General features: G+C 37.4%; 2 protein-coding genes across 3 annotated transcripts in view; one reads left to right on the plus strand and one right to left on the minus strand.

Moving 5' to 3' along the window:
* Window positions 1–1379: 1379 nt before the first annotated feature.
* LOC113671021 (uncharacterized) overlaps window positions 1380–17601 on the minus strand; it is a 36716-nt gene continuing 20494 nt past the window's right edge. Inside the window, exons 4-5 of one of the 2 annotated variants that reach the window (XR_016185980.1) lie at window positions 5204–5398; window positions 1380–4723 (exon numbers count right to left, since the gene is read on the minus strand). Coding sequence is in view for 1 of the 2 variants with exons in the window: in XM_089204373.1 (XP_089060499.1) it covers window positions 14230–14254 (25 nt within the window). In the remaining variant the exon portion in view is untranslated. Of the gene's footprint in view, window positions 4724–5203; window positions 5399–13466; window positions 14255–17601 lie in introns of those variants that run through there. The other variant, XM_089204373.1, reaches the window with a different exon arrangement.
* Window positions 1535–4443, plus strand: LOC113671007 (prolactin-releasing peptide receptor). Its single transcript, XM_027187215.2, has one exon. The coding sequence runs from the start codon at window positions 1535–1537 to the stop codon at window positions 2717–2719; it is 1185 nt and encodes a 394-aa protein (XP_027043016.2). The 3' UTR covers window positions 2720–4443.

Consider the following 17601-nt stretch of genomic DNA (forward strand, 5'->3'; position numbering starts at 1 on the left):
ACAACACAATGACCGACAAAAACACACAAAGGCACGCTTCCCTTTCCAAGCCAGCATACGATAACATCAACTGTGCTTTGATGATGTTTTTCTTTTGCACGACACCACGTGATTTAATTACAATCAAAACGAACGTTTACATGCTGTTAAGAGCTGAAGTCTTTTGAAATTTTCTGTAATATCCATTCAATCCCATGGGCATATTCGAAGTAATTGTTTTCTTTAATCACGATACCTTCAGTCTCACTTTGTTCTGAATTGTTGGTTGGTGGTTGTTATCTGAGACCCACCATCACTTCCGAAACTTACTGACAAAAATATCGTCAGCCTTAAAATGGCCTTTGACAATATTTCACCATTTTGCTGTATTTCCAATCCTAAATGTTAATTTTCGACTAAGAAATTTTATTTTAGTCAACGAGCAGCTCATTAATACAGCGTTGATACAAAAAAGAATACCTTACATGTATAATAAAGTAAACAGAAAGAACAGAATATATGTATAATGAAGTAAGGAAAGTGCACATATCAGTGATACTACTAACAGACTTCTCAAGGACCGCGGCAGATCAAAATTGCTGTAAGAAAATTACCTTTAGAAATTCAAAGAAAGGAATTTATCAAAAGGTGGAAAAAAATTTCCTTTGTTGGTTACTTGATAAATGACGCAATAATACCGGATAACAGAGAATCTCGGCTCTTTAGAATTTGTTTTGTAAATACGCTTATCTCTCCTTGGTATAAAGGGGTCGTCTTAAATCTCCATGATTCAACCTTGGAGATTTCTCGGGATTAGTGGTGCGTAACTCGGTAAAAAGGCTGTGTTTATAATGATTGCGAGCTTTCAATAAAACGATGAAAGTTTCACTTTCGAAGGAAAGTCAGTTTACATTTCAACACAACAGCAGTGGTTCAAACAAAACTTAAGTCCGTTCATTGGTCGAGTTTGCGTTTAGTTTCCCTACCCCTTGATAGCACTAGCAACTTGGTCCCTAAAGTGACGAGAGGTAGAGTGTTTTTAAGAAAATCTAATGTGTTTGTTGACTTTAATTTTCTGTTCATTAGCATCAGTGCTAACATCATTCAAATTGAACTCCTCACTCATATTGGATCTCTCACTGTGAATGTGGCCTTTTTCATCCTGCGGAAGATCTCTGCGTTAATTATTCGCTAGACAAATCATCGCGGCTTAAGCTGTCAAAAAAGTAAATCCCTCACGTCTCTAAGTTCTCCTGTCAATCGCGACATTGTGAACGCGACACACTTGAATATTGACTTGATGCGGCAGATAACGAATCGATCAAAATCGTGCGCTTCAGCTGAGTCGAATTTCACCGCCGAGTTCAGGTTAATATCACCCATATCGTGTTGAAACAGACACAAGTAACCAACTCACGTCGTTTTCACCGCCAAGAAGTAGACAGTGCTCATTTGCGTAGCTGCGTGTACGAGATTAGTGCGGCTTCAAGATTTATTTGATGATAACAGTGGACATCAAACGCCAAAGATCTGATGCGTTCATTCATTTCACATCATGACCTCAGTTAAACCTTCTCCGTTCACCACTAGTGAAACTTGGAAAAATTCCGCGGCTTCTGTTTCTCTGTCAGTGAAAGAGATGATTCCTTCCACAGTGCCTCCCTCTACCAGCCTTGAAGTCCCCGAGCCTTTTCCATCGCTGGTAATTCGTCTGGCGCTATCCATTCTAATTCTAGTGCTCAACATGGCAGGAAACATTCTCGTGTGTGTAGCTGTTCGGAAAACGCGCAAGCTGCGAAGTTTCAGGAACTACTATTACGGCCTGTTTTTGATGAGTCTAGCGATTGCCGACATGGCGGTAGGTTTCGTGTGTATGCCTTTCACCTTACTCTATTACGAGACAGGGAAGTATCCGTTTGGCTTTTTCGGATCCACTGCTGTTTGTAAGCTTATCCCAGCTCTGAGCTTGTTATGCCAGGGTGCTTCGATCTTCAGTCTAACAACCCTTACTTTACAACGCTTCATGGGCATTGTCTATCCAATGAAAGCTAGATTGACCCTCGGGAGGGTCAAGTTGCTTCTCGCACTGGTTTGGCTGTGCGCCTTTATGTCCGCTCTTCCACAAATCATTGTCATGGACGTGAATCATACAGTGCAAGGTGAAAACAACAAATTCAGCTGTGAAGAGCTTTGGGGGAATCCTCCCACCGACAGAATCCTAAAAGAAGGGTATACTTTGTATCTGTTTGTGGCTGAATATCTCCTACCTTTGGTTATCATGGGAATCGCCTACAGTAAAATGGCCACGGTGCTTTATCGAAGAGATGAAGGCTTAGAAGGTAGAAAATCTACCAATAGTAGAACCAAAGCAAATCACAAGAAATTCATTCGACTACTGATCGTTTTAATTGCGAGTTTCGCGTTGTGCTATCTGCCGAATCATGTGCTGTTTTTCTGGTTGGATTACGGCTCAGGAGAAAACAATCCGTACTTCAGTATTCTCATGAAGTATTCACATTTCTGTATTTGGCTCAACAGCTGTCTAAATCCTTACCTATATGGCGCACTTGACGACTACTTCAGACAGAGTTGCAAGAAGGTGTTGCGGCAATGCGCACGAATCGAGGGTAAAGCGAGAAAGACTCACCGTCATATCACGCGACAGTTAACCAAAATGTATTCCTTTAAGACACCATCTACAGCAGATCCGGATTCGTCAGACGTACCAGAGGAAAGCTAAGGTGAAAAGCAAGGCTTAGAAACTTTTATCGTCGAAAAATGAGAAAGGGCAAATTGCAATTGGTGGGTCGATTTAATATTCTTAAAGTTTGAGGCCCTTGAGTTTGACTCCAATTTCTCTGAGGCTGAAAACTATCAGAGATGGGGGATCTTTTACGAGGATGGCTCATGAGACTGAAAAAACTGAAAATGGCTTGTTAATAAGAAGACCACCCAATAGCCCTATTGAAAAAGAACTACCCGCGAAAGGGGATTTTAATTTTGTGTTTAACGCGCTTTGTTTTTGTAGTCATTTTGGATAAATCATTAAGCTTTTAAAAATCTTTGTTAGTGGTTTAGTTAAACTATGCAAGGCGCGGTGATTTGTCGCATTGCGATTCCGCAGGTACATTTCCTAGCTTTAATGAAGTGTTTGAATTTCCCTTGACAGAAATTTTGTCTTCTGGCATTCCTGTCATTTCTGCTTTCTTTCTGAGTCAAACGCTTTGTAGCGTTCTTTTCTATAGCGTATTTGTTCAAGTTAGAATGTGATTCTTTGCACATCCGGTGTCAATTAGTTAACACTTGCTGATGTACTCATTCCATTAATACTAAGGCGCTCTAGAAAAAACCTTCATAGGAAATGCGTAACACATAGAAACTAGCCCTAAGAACAATTCTACGAGGTTCTGGTGGTGGGAGGTCGATACAACCTAGTGCTGTGACAAAACATCACTCGCTAAAATACTCGGATCGCTTTGCCTAACCGAACAAAACACAATAAAGCGTGAGCTAAGCAGTGTCAGCGTGATTTCAGTTTGACATTGAAATAATTTGATGGCTCTAATAGTTCAATGATTAGTTTGATCTATGTACTTTACAGGCTTTAGAGCTGGTTCACGTCACTTCTCAAACAACTCACTGTCTTTAAGTCACGACTGTGACGTTGCAAGAGTCTAGTTGAGCACTTTAGGAGTTTAGCACTTATTTCTTACTTCATTTCAAAAGGACATAGGCCTGTGTCTATACCTGGTAAGATTTCGGCAAATTTGTCACATTTTAAGATTTTAGATAAAAGACTCTCAAGCAGACTACCATGGGCGTTCGTTGTTAATGACATAATTGGCCTAGGTTTTAACAAAAAGGTTTGGTGTGCCTTAGACCAGTTTTTATCTATGGTTGCGGCATAGGTTGACGGTCATTAGATTTTTTGGGTTAGTCACGGTTTTCTTTGAAGATTAGCGGTTAATTCTTTTAAAGTTCCCGCTCTATTATCCTCATATGTACATAAAAAATAATTAATTCAAAAGATCTATTAAAGTAGATGGAGTTGTGTAACTAAAGAAGTTAGAGGCGTTACAATACATTGTTACGAAGCTTTATCATTTTAATTACGAAATCTCTCGATGACACAAAGGGTTACATCTTTGAATCTTGGCGCAGTGAAACTGTTGCCTTCACTGATTGGAAAGAGAGGTTCTTTCAAGGCAGTTTTCATTTAAAATTGTTTAGCCCCTGTCGCATTTGTGAAAAGAGGAAACAATATTTCAGGGTTGTTTCCTATATCTGTGTAATCATTTGGTTTTGAGAGCTAACCAGGAATTTAGAGTGGAATTCATTACGAATTAAAAATCTGTGTAACTACCGAATAATTGCTTGTCAGTGCATGTAAATATTAGTAATCGTCAAATCAGCCTCTATTGAAACATTTTCAACATTCAATTAAACGATCTGATGCCTTTGAAACGTGACGAGAGGTTCCTTTTGGCTATCTTTTTGTTCATTACCTGGGTACCCCTTTGGTGCTGATTCGTATTCGTCGAGAAATCTGTGAAACAAAGATTCTCAACAAGTTCACCTTGTGAACCGCCTAGGGAGTTCAACCTGATATTTTGTAAATAGAACGAAGCCATCTGATCTCTAAATTTACTGACCAACTCAGTCCGACCTTTCTCCACGCTAAGGTATTTCGTAAAACCGTCGCAACAATGTCGTGTTCAAAGCAGTTCCGTTGTTATCTTGAGATCTAATGATAAGCAAAGGGAAATGTTTCCATCAACACATCTTAAAGAATGCTGCAATTATTACGGCTGTTAACATACGAAGAACAAAATTAGAGATATATAAGCAAAGCCGCGAGAAATTCTACAACCTCTGCCCTTATTGAGGAATCACTTTCCACGGACGAGAGATTTGAACTTAAATGAATCTCAAATGCATCCGATTAACCGTTAATTACGATTCCGTGCATTCACGAATTCCTTGATTTGTGTACCCTTCCCGGGAAGGTCTCTAATTTTGTTATTTCTGAGTAATTGCCTGCGAAAGGTCTGAATGCGATAACAAAGGTTACTCTTTATTTGGTATTTAAGGGGCTGTTTCTGGCCTTATAAAATTGGGTTTTTTTTTTACTTATTCTATACTATGTAAGAAATAAAGCGAAGATGTGATCACATGTCACCTCTTTTGTTCTTTATATGGAATGAAACCACTTGAAATTAAATACCTGTCTACAAGCCATTGTCTTCCCCAGGGTAGCTAAAGACGGAAGAGAGCTTACGCCGTGTAAGAAACGGAAACATTCATCTTCCATATCCTGAGCCATTTTAAGAGAACAGGCTCTCAAATGCATCTTACAAGGCGCAGTGGAATCAATCCTCGAAGTACGTAGCACGTAGGTTTGACGAGGAACACGCGAGACCTTGGAAGACGTTAACAATAATATGATTGTAACTCATACCTAACCGCAACTTTTATTATAATTATGACCCTTTTTCTACAAGAAAACAAAAGGAAAAATTTTTTTGATCTTTCCATGAGCTGTGTCTCAATAAAATGTACCTCAGAGAAAACTCTTAAGTCACGTTCGATGTACTTTCGGGAGTACAAACAACGATCAATCCCTGTTTACCCACAAATCACTCTCGAAGACTCTCAAGGACTCAGTGACATCCCGATAGACCCAACAAAGCTAAGTAGACAAACCCACATTATAAAACTGCGTTTAGATTTTGCATATAAATAAACGTTACCTACTGATTATGAGTTAAAACGTAAGCAAAGCTCTAATATGTTATTTCAAGGTGGCCAAGCTTTAAATAGATACGGAAACAAGCCAACAACAACACAAAAAAAACATTATTAAACTTTATCGATTAAAGCGATCAGCATACTGTGGGCCGATAGATCCTTCTGATCGCAAGAAAATCTTTATGGAAGCACTCCTCCTTGCTAAGCCATTTAGGACCTTTTAGCTAGAATTTCAAAAATTCATGCATAGCCTATGTCCAAGTCTCATTTTTGTTGAAGATTTTTATTCGTTGCTGAATACTGGATGAATCCTTGGGAACGTTTTGATATTTGAAACCATTTAAGGTCCCATTAAGAGTTATCTCACCGTCCTTCATATGTTTAAAACATAAATGTCAGCATTTTTTCTAGCGGAGTGCCTGCACCTTTGATTAAAGAAAAGTTTTTTATTCTCAGCTGTTAAGCAGATCAGCGGATGTTGGTGAATTCCACGGCAAAAACATCAAACGCGCCGTCCAGCCGCTCTTATCGCTCATAGGGAACACATAACCGAGGAATGATTGCCTAATTTTTAGTTCATAAGATATCACTTAAAGTGCCACGGTGGAGGGAAGACGAAAACCACACCCACCCTCGTCGTGATGAAAAGCACGAGTTTGATATTTAGATCCTCTAAAAATATATAAGCTGGCAAACTTCAATAGATCATCCTTTCCTGCCTTAAGAACATCTGTGGACGGTTGATATACTTTAATGCTTATAATAGTTATCCATGAGACGATATATTTGAATAGAGGATGACAATGATGAAAACTTGTCTTTCGTAACATATTTGATTTTATGTTGATTTTATCAATATTACATTGGCATTGAAGGTACCATATAGTTTCTTTGTAATATTTTCAGCTGAGTTTTTGGCTTTCTTCCTTAGTTTCCCATATTTTACGCCTTTTTAACAACTGTTGAAACGTTACACAGTGAATAACAAAAGTGAAAACAGTGTGACTTTCAGAAAACTGAACCAGGAATGTAAGACGGCCATATGAAATTTACAGGGCGACAAGGTTTCCACCGGAAAACGTTGAAAAGTCATCTTCTCAAGCAATGCACCCGGACAAGTTAATGGCTAATTATATCTAATTTTTAAATTGTTAGGAAATGAAACTTATCATCAAGTTATCATTATAAGTTATCATCAAGTTATCATTATAAGTTATCATCTTACTGAATTTGACCTTTTTAAAGACCTTGAGGTCCTGGTCTTGATAAGAATAAATCCCTTCCTGTCTGGAATTTTGGTGAAAACAACGTGCATGCACAGCTTTGTAAGATCTTTTGACGAAAAAAAAAGTTTGAAAATGTTTTAGAGATTTAAGAAGTACCTATTTATCTCTTCCACGCTTTTTTTAAACAGAAATCGAGTCAGTTAGGTCGCTATCTATGTGAGGTTCTGTTCTTTTTCGCGTTTTTTTTTATGTCCAAGAGGCTACAGTAGTGGTTTTTCAAGAAATAACGAACATAAATGTAATTTGGAAAGTCAAAAACGTGAAAGCTTTCCTTTAGCGTAATTTTGAGTGAAAGATGTTTTAAATCTTTTTTGAACGGGATATATTCCTTCAATAATTTTCTTACCCCTAGTGAAGTCCCCCACGTCTTGTTTGAAATGGCAGTTTTGAAGAGTAAGTACTAAAAACAAGTAACTTTCCGTTTCTTTGATTTTCACAGCACAATCCTATCGGGTGCAGCTCCATACGCTATCCTGTCATTTCTCCAAGCGACATTCTACGCGAAGCCCAATTTGTTTCAGTTTAATTTGGTGGTCTTCTTATCAGGGAGAGTCATTGTTCTTGGTCAGTTTAAATAATGTCCTTTCTGTTAAAAATTAATGAAAGACATGAAAGACGTAGTATGTGTTGTTGAAAAATCGTTACTTTTGTTTAGCAAAGCAAAACAAAAGAGTCAAAACCTAGAAGAAAAACTGAAAGAAAAGTTCAATAGCACCTGCTAATGCTGAAATATCTGACCACACGGTGTCTTGCATATGCTAAGCATCGCAATGCAGTTTGGTGTTTGAAAATAAGTGGCAGTCAATTTAGCATGAACTTCATCTCACTCATGATTTGAGTTGTCATTTAGGAACCTTAAAAATAAATATTGCGAAGCCTTGGTATTCAAATTTGTTCTGGTTTTGGTCTTACTTGGTCACGCAGGAAGGTGGAGTTTTGAAAATCCGTTCGGAGAGGAAAGTTAATGATAAAAGCGGAACTTGACAAGAACTCCTATGTTAGGTTCTTCTGAAGAAATTATTAAAATAATTTGCAATTTCTCACCCTCTTAAAGGCCTAATGATTAAAATCGTCATCTCGACAAAAGTAGCGTAAACCGCATTTGCAATCGTCATTGCGCCTACTGTCAACGCGCGATATCTTTCTATCAGAGAGCAGCTGTTGTTTTGCGTCTCTACTTTGCATCTTACCTCCCTTTATTCTTCATATTTATTTTGTCTTACATGCAAATACAAGTATCTGACCGTATTAAAATCCATCTCATTTACTCTGGATGTAGCGTTACTAAATTATAATTGAAAGGTGTATGTGCCATGGTTTCATAAGGCGACGAACTTTGGTAAAACATCTTTGTGAACACAAATCGTTTTAAATTTTTCGTCTGGGAATTTATTTTAAGGTATTCGGTGCGTAACGTGCTTAAAACTTCAGAGCATTTTATCACATTATCTTTTTGAAGATAGTTGACGGGAATTGGGTCAATTAAAATTAATTAGCGACATGTATTCCGTGATGTCTCTTAGCGGGGAAATTCTCCTCCCTCGTGCATTCCCATCAGGTTTTCATTTTAATAATTTACTTACGATGATTGTAACCGGGATAAGAGAGTATATCCCAATTACGAATTAAGGTTTAGAACTCTGATTCATTCTTTGCCCATTCCTATCATGCTCTTGATCTTCATCGATGGCGTCAAACAGTAGCTTTTTGATACGTGACATTTTTTTTCAATCCATTGATGGAAGATAAGACATTGTCATTTGTCTTCAATCTGCTACTAGCTCATGAGATAGAGGCACTTCAATTTCGCCCCTCGATCAAGTATTTCACATCAGATTTGACGGTATACGTGTTATTTGTCCCAAATGGAATGTAATGAGTCATACAGTCCGTTGTTTTTATTTAGCCGGCCTGATGAGGTGACTGAGATAATGAAATTGTAAACTTCTGAGTCACTTAATTAGGGTGGTTTTGCATCACTGCAAGTTTGCCCCTCCTACCTTTAATAGTTCGCTCCCTAAAGGAAAACAAGCTTGGTCCCACCTTTACCAGTTCGCCCCCAAATCTTTCGACTCGTTTCCTTACTACAGTAGGTGTTTATCTTTCGAAATCATGATATGTTTCGGCTAACATGCAGTTGAACGGCGAAAAGTAGAATAAACTAAATAACGACTAATGCACGAGTATTAGGAATTGGACTCAGGTACATGTGCACGGAAACTGTGCATGCGACGTGGCAGTGATGTGACCCTTATTAGGGTGAGGCATACCTCTTTCGATAACAGACCCATAAATTGGTTGAGGAAGTGAGCGAGAAGACGTGTAACCATACACTCGATTCCAAGCTTAACATGATAATATTGTATCAAGACTTTACTCATTATGAAGGCAACAAAACAAAGAAAACCACTTATAACCTTTAAAAACTCTGAAATAATCTTTCGCCACAACTTCAATCGCTAAATGTTCATTGGATAACAAAGTCTGATCAGTGAATTATCGACCGCACCTTTTTCAATTTCCTAAAGGGGGTAAGTTTTTTAAAGAAACTGTGGTGCTGCGTCGGTGGGAGAATACAACAAGATTATGTGGTACTATCAACTTAGGTGAATATGAGAGCGATCTTCGCACTAATGAACACAACTTGAGAAGTAGTAGAAAGAAGGCCTGAAAAAAGAAATACAGGCATGTACGGGATTTTAACCCATGACCTCTGCAAAGCCAACGGAGCTGGTCATTATGTTGGTTCCAAATAAACCCGTGAGGTGATGAATAAATGACTGTGAATATATGAAAATTGTACATGTGAACTGCGATTAAATACATGAATATGAAAGCGATCTTCGCTGTAATGAACACTACTTAAGCTGTAGTGAAAAGAGGGCCCGAAAAATAAAAAAATTCAAGCCAACTGGGAGCTGTTTATTATGTTGCGGGTTCCAAAGAAACCCGTGAAGTGAGTTATAAATGACTGTGAATATATGAAAATAATAAATATGAACTGAATTTTTTTAAGGCCTTCTTTTCACAACTGCTCAAGAAGTGTTCATTACTGCGAAGATCGCTTTCATGTTCACGTCTTTATCCGCAGTTCACACATATGATTTTCATATATTCACAGTCAACTATATACTTAGTAAAATGGCCACCGTTAAGAGTTTCAAAGCTGGCTTTTCGAGCGTGAGCTCTTCGTCAAGGACAAGTTTCCATTCGCTCTGACGAAGGGCCAAAGCTTAAAACGTCGTCTCTGAAACCCTTAACGTTATCAACTGCCTAAGTTGTTGATACTTAATTACTTTTTTAAATTTCAGTATACCTTTTTCAAAAGTACCAAACATCAAGACACAGGTTTAGCCTCTAGAATCATATCCTTACCAAGAGCCTGCAGAAGTAAAACGCCCAAATTTCAGTTAAGAAGTTTCCAGGCATCTTTTGATTTTTAAGGAAGCCTTGCGTCAACAATTCGTAGACATTTTAGTTTAAACAGGCTCTTTGTATTCCACGTATTCCATCCCCTTAAATTAAAAAGACGGCCACATTCTCGCATTTGGACACCCTCCGAGCTCCCCGCAACGATGATGTTACTCTATCAGGCTCTTTAATTTCAAGAGTTTGTATCCACCTTCGCGATCGTGTGTCTGGGGTGTAATAACTGTCATCTTTGAAAATCAGAAACAGTCAGAGAACGAATCATTTTATAAACCTGTCACAAAACAACGCACCATTTCTACGAGGATAGCTGTGGCGAGCTTGTCTCGGTTGGTAGGGTAACATTGATATGAACTGAGGCAATTGTTTTTCCCAGTCATACCTGCCCTTCGTGTTGTATAACCGGACCAAAATGCTTCTTCAACAGAATACTGGCGCCCACCTTTTTATCGAAAATATACCTTGGTGTGGCCCTTGTTGGCGGAGGACATTGTGTCTTGAGCACCAGAAACTATGTAAATGCAGAATTGATGGGAAACCGAGAGATATAATTATCAGTGTTTGGGTTATAATTTCTTCCTACAACCATTTTTTTTTTACCTTGGTTGAGAAGAGAATCATTTTATGATACAATTCTATAGAATGATAGACTTCAAATCAGCTGAGCAGCTGGATTAATCTGTCAAAACTTCGACTTAATTATTTCATAATGAACAGGTGTGGTATCCTTGAAAACCGACCAATGTAAGTAAGAAGGGAAGAGATACTATAGCAAAAGATGAGCACGTTGTGAGCAACAAGCTTGACCTAGGGCACCATGGCCATACACTCATAAAGCATTGCTCGGTCAGTCGAGCTTACGAACCTTAGTGGCTTGCTACACGTTGATCGTAAGAGGAAGTGAGGATAAAAGGGTATAGTTTCAAACACAAGTGTTCACATGTTAAGGAAAGTTTTCTGAAATATCCCTAACAGTACTCAACCTGATGACATTAAGTGAAAGGAGGAAATTTTACCGGCAGCCCACATTCACCAGAGTGCCAGTAGTTTTTTGGTAACGATGGTGTGGGAGAAACTCAAAAAAACTACTTACACTCCCAGTTCACAGTCAATCAATGACAACATGTGATTAAGGGTTGCTCAAGAAAGGGACATTTGTCCAGGACCCCACCATTCTCTGTGTATTTTGTCTGGAAAGTCGTTTTCGCTATTGTCGTTGGTTTTATCAATTTTTTTTACTGCTAGAAAAACAGCGAACTAAATTTCCTCCATTTGCTCGGCTCGATCTCTTTCTGAAAGGAAGATTACCCCGGCCTTAAAGAAACGTGCCACTTCAATGAAAGGAAGCAAATTGCGTGTTAAAGCTTGAAAGAAGTCAAGTGTTTGGTGCTAACAAATACACTGTTGCTTGGCAACAAAACGCTTCTCATCCTTAAATTGATGACTTTACAAAAGAAGCATCCCTTAAGAACCATCTCTCACTAACAATGGTTTGTTGTTGAACTATGGAACCTCTTTCCATGAAAATGCCCTTGGAGCGACAATTAGCGAACTAACTTCAATTTGATGATTTCGAGTCCCGTCACGAAATTCCAAAGTCGGTTTTAAAAAAAGTGCATGGGAAAATAATACCTCGCTGGCAAGCTTTATAGTTAATCAAGTTCTTTAATTATGCTTTCTATTGGGAAACCCTCTTCAGCCAACTCCTTTATAGCAAAGAATGTTAAAATTAGAAAGTGATAAAACTGTACGTGTACACGTCAAGAATAAGTTTGGCGCTGCCAAGAGAAAAGCATCAATACTATTCAATCTAATTAGAGCTCTTTGGCGCCTGGAGTACTCAACATGAAAGATGACAAATATCATTTGACATGGCTTTAAGCTAAGGTCAGACAAGAAGCAGACCCCTCGTAGGAGTAATTTTGAAGTGCATTGTATTTGTGACCAATGCAAGTGACTCAGGACTCCATGATATCAAAGTACAAATTCTCCCTTGGGGCACCCTCATTCCAAATTCTTTTCTAGCGTTTACGGTAAAATAATGACTTAAATGAGAGAAATCAATTACCTTCTCCAAAAGCTATAATTGGTTCTAGAACTTTGATATATTATTCACCAAACAGTGTGTTATGCGGATATTTGTTTATAATGACCATTTGCAGCCCTGCAAACCAAGAAACTAAGATTTGTAGGACCATTTCTAAGAAAAAAAATTCTTCATAATCGCTTGAGTTAATTGCTAATGAGATGAGATATTTTGAGGAAAATAATCTCAGTTTAGAATAAAAGTCTGAAAGATTACAATAATTTATTTGTATTGGCTCCCGATAAAGCTCACAGATTTAACATCCGGAGTTTTTGCTGCATATAGGAAATAAAACCTACAGTCATTATATAATTCTAAATTTCTACTAGTGTACATACATTTGCAGAAGCTTAAAATTTTGTATGTGCACTCTTTTGAAAAATTTGATCTTCTTTTGGCAATCTTAGCAAAGAATTTTTGCTGCACTTAAGTCTCCTACACGTTGTCTTCACATCTCTTCTCTTTGTGTAAGTTTGTTTTCGTCGGCAAATTCTACTCATCAGATATTTACTTGTTTGAGTGAAAATCTGATACCAAATATTCTTTCACTTATGAAACCCGGGGAATCCTTCTTGTGCATGAGTCTACAAAATATCGACATGTAACTGATCCTGAAAGTACTCAAAATAGTGTTGCATTTTAACAAAGCTCATTCATGAAGAAGAACAGTTTTTAGCGTTCATCTCTTCCTATACAAAATAGCGTCGCATGCGGCTTGTGGTTCCTAATATTTCTTTTTAAATTCATAGAATTCTCTGTTCTATTTATAGTCCATGAGAAAAGTCACCAAAACTATCAGAAGCAACCAGACCAAACTACAATCTCTAACTACTGGGAGTGCTTGCACAAATCATTTCGATCTCCTGCTTCAGTTGCATGTATATGTGCGAGGTTTGGTAGAGGCAACACAGCCGTGACCATTTGTTTATAAATGTTTTCCGTGAGTGGATGTATATTGTATTCAGGAAAGAGAGAGAGACCAGTATGTATTCAGCGTGTCGCATCCGATGAATATAACAGCACACATACGAGAAGAGGTCGGGTATTTTCTTTATCAATATCAATTTTTAATCATTACTACAATGTGTTAAATCCTTAGGCCTTTGTTTTCTGCTTTCTTTTTTTAGTTACAGAAGAGCTTTGCTAAAAATAATGGATTAAACTACTAAAAATAGTGGATTAGAAAAAAAATGCTAAAAGTAATGGATTAAACCTCTTTCATTTTCTCCGCTTTAGACGAGTTGCATGATGCCTACCTAAATTTGCTTTTTAACCGCGTCCAATTTATCGTCTCTTCTAATATCAAACTATCATTTCTATTATTTGCATGAGGTATTATCATTTTCATAATTTACACTATTATGATTATTATTGGTAATATTATCATTAAAATCACTACTATTATTATCACCTTTTCTATTTTCATTCAGTGGGGTGGTTCAATGGTTCTTGTTTCTGATCCAGAAACGAAACAGCGCAGCAGCTGCACAATTTAATTTAATTCGTCAGAGGCTAAGTTCAGCCAACAACTTGAAATAGACATTTTTTCACTAACTTCAGGCATTACACCCTGGAAAAACATTCCTAACCTTTAAGCGATTACTTTATAACTTCTCCTTACGATGCTCTGTACATTTTCCAGCAAAGAAGTGATGAGCGTTGAAAGCCACAATTTCAAAATCCAATCCCGAGAAACATGCTTTAGTTGTGAGATTTGGTGAAGGATCTCGAAGAGGAAATTAAAAGTCAGATCTTCAAAGCTATTGGTTTAACATTCTAATTCACACTGTCTGATGCAAAGACGGGATGAGCACTTCTTGGAAGATGACTTTATCACCAAGGCTGGGCTCTTGCAATTGCAAAGCCCGAGTGTCTCTTGCGACTAACTTTTAACTTTTGTTTATAGGCGACTTATCAACTTTCTCAGCTTTCAAAACCCATGCACCCTGTTTGCCTGAAACGATAGCCCTATAGCATCCAATAATTATTCAGCTTTGTCTCTCCTTCGAGAAAACAATCTTTTAAAACTTCTTGGGATGCAAAAGTGTGTAAATTTGGGCAGAGCTGTTATGAGCTGCTATATGAAAACAGCAATGTATTGACTATGTTGGCTCAAGTTACAAAAGTTTAAAAGCTGCTGTTTGGAAAATGAACGCAGATAAAAGAAATAAAGGAATAAATAAATAAATCGAGAATTCACATAACACAAGAATAGGAAACATACGTCGCCTTAAGGAATGACACTGAAAACTAAGACCCCGTTATTTGCACGAGGTCTAACCCAAACCGCGGTATTACACAAGCAGTGTGCCTCAGGTATTCTCTATACGAGGGTTGATTTAATTTAATAAATGTTATTTCCCTAGTTAGATTTCGACAGTCTTGACACTGTTCTTCACAAAAATACATTTTCAGTTAAAAGGTTCGGCTAAATTGAGGATAGTTTAGAACTTTGTGTTTTGTTTAAATAACCGACTCTAAAACTTTGCAAAGGTTGAGGGAGACATCAAACGGTTTAAAAAATGATCGAAATTGTCCCAAGTAATAAATTTTTCCTGAATCTGGACATTAAGACCAAAGAAGGTAAAAAAAATGCAAGTCTTCTCTGTTCCAGACATCATCGAAAAAGGGCGATTAATATGGATTAGTCGCCGTTCGATCTTACTGGCAAAGCGAACATTTGTCATTTCCATTCAGCACCAGGGTATAGCCGAAATGGGTGTTGCCGCTTGTAACCCTGCTGGCGTTTCCTAATAGATAGAGTAAATGACAGGGGTCTTCTTACTGTCTGTTAATATTGCAAAAATAGCTAAAATCAAGGTGCAATGAATATTTAATTCCGACAAGTGCTCTAGGAGCATGACTTTGTCATCAGCTACAAGATATCCTCAGACGTTTTCTTCGGAGGGAAGAGGAGTGACTGTGAATTCGCCCTCATCAGCAACCTGCCCTTTTATACACCCATTACTTTTACATAAAAGTTCTTTCACAAAAAGTTTTTCAGAATGAAAGTTTGTAAAAGAATATACCCAATTGTGAACGAAGCTTTTAGAAGTGGTGATTGTTCAGATATGAAGATGTAAATGTTATACTGGATCTATAAATAACCTGGCTGCAAAGAAATTAGACTAGAGAGTTTCAGCAGCTTGTGCTTGAGAAGCAACTGAAGAAGTATGCTGTTCACCTCAATAAATCAGAAAAATCGACTTCAAGTAAATATAAATAAATAAAAAACAAGGCAAAACAAAATATTCTGTTTTTAATACTAGACTTACGATTATCGAAGGGAAGCAATCAAGATTCAATCATACAATCTTCTAAAAAGCAATGTAGAGGAAATGTGGATTGTTATATTGTACAGAAACTAATTAAAGAAACATTCGTAGCCACAGAAGAACACAAAAACACTTCATCGTACTATTTTTGATGTTGAGAATACGTCATTGGCTCGTGTTTTTCAAAATGACTTATTTACAAGAATGTGATACACCAAATACTACAAATCTAGCATGTTATTCCCTAAGGCTAAATATATGTATAAAATTGTAACAATTGTGCACCGCCTTAACTTTATCTTGAATGCCAAAAGCTGTTTCTAGAAGCAAAGCAAATAATTCAGAAGCGACTGTAGTACAGAAACTGAATGTGAACCTTACTGATGTCTAAATTAAAGAACCAAGACACTTCAAGATCTATTCACCAGCCAAACCTAAATGCAAGCCATAAGGGTTCGATTTCCTATTCTTGGTAGAGAACTATATTTCATGCTCAGGAATGTTAACGAAAATCCAAGCGTCGCAATCGTGTTAGTACAATGGTCGCATTTTCCGTCATCCTCAAGAGATGCAAGCGATAAGAGCTTAACGACGAAAAAAAACATAGCAACAATTGCGGTTACAAAACAAAACTGAAATAGCTCGGCTCAAGTGGTTAGGTCATTACCAAAAGACGTAATGCGCCCACAACAAAGAAAAGCTGATAATCGAGTACAAAGGGAGCGAAACCTATCCCATGATTTACCCTCTTAATCTTAAAATAGGCCGTCATTTCAAAATCAAAGAGCCGATATAGTAAAAATTGATTTGAGATCTAATCTCTTAAGTGGAACGAAATGAGCAGTCGGTGTGACAGAAATTCCTGAAGAGATATTCTGCCGGTGGATGATTTTTGTATCCCTTACCTAATAATCTTATCGACTTTTACCGAATTTTTAATGATAAATCCCGTGCTTTTCTGTAACGTTCACATATTTCAACTAAGTATTTAGCAAAATGCCATTTTCAATATTGATTAACAAAATAATTCCTTGATCATCCCCTTCTATGCGACTTAAAGGAATCAAGTTATGCCCACAAAATATTGACACAGTATAGCTATCGATGGGTGGAAATGGTTCTAGATCTTCAATATTTCCTTCAGGTTTTTCTTAACTGCTGTCTAAAATATTTTATTTGTCACACTCAACATTTGGATTTACTTATCGTGATTTCATGCTGAAATATTGTTTAGCCATGAAGTTTTACTTGGTATTGGTCTTCACTGTTTATAAGTGAAATCGGTGTATTATCATCGTCAGTTATGAAGCATTTTCTCCTAAATATGCCAAAGATTTTCAAAAATCTCTTCAAGAAACAGTCAGCTGTGTCTGATTAAACGATTTCCGCGTCATTTCAAATGGAAGAATACGAAATTCATAATCTTCTCTACTGTATAAACAGTGAAGTCAATGATCAAAAATAAGTGTAAATCTTATAAATGCAACTGAGACAAATTTCCAGAATTTCCCTTTTTTTATCTTCATTTCTCTCTTCTTTTCTTGTTCCTATATCAGAGAGGTGCGTTCTTATTCTTCTTTTTCTTGTTCCTATTTTAAAAAGAGTGGGCGTTTATTCTTTTGTTGTCTCTCTTACAGTTTCTTTATTCCACTGGTCAAAGTCTTTGTTTAAATGAAAGGCAAAGAGTTAGTAATAAGTATTTGAAGAATGGTGTGTAGCTAGGGAATCCGGTTCTGTGGAGAAAGATTACAGGAAAGATGCGAAACAAAGTAAAGGGAGGTGACATGAAAACAAGAAA

Source organism: Pocillopora damicornis, chromosome 4 (assembly GCF_964200805.1).
Source record: "Pocillopora damicornis chromosome 4, jaPocDami1.2, whole genome shotgun sequence".
In the NCBI taxonomy this organism is placed as follows: Eukaryota; Metazoa; Cnidaria; class Anthozoa; order Scleractinia; family Pocilloporidae; genus Pocillopora; species Pocillopora damicornis.

What these genes read in the sequence shown, in the direction of transcription:
- LOC113671007 (XM_027187215.2), top strand. Translation starts at nt 1,535, where the DNA reads ATGACCTCAGTTAAACCTTCTCCGTTCACCACTAGTGAAACTTGGAAA.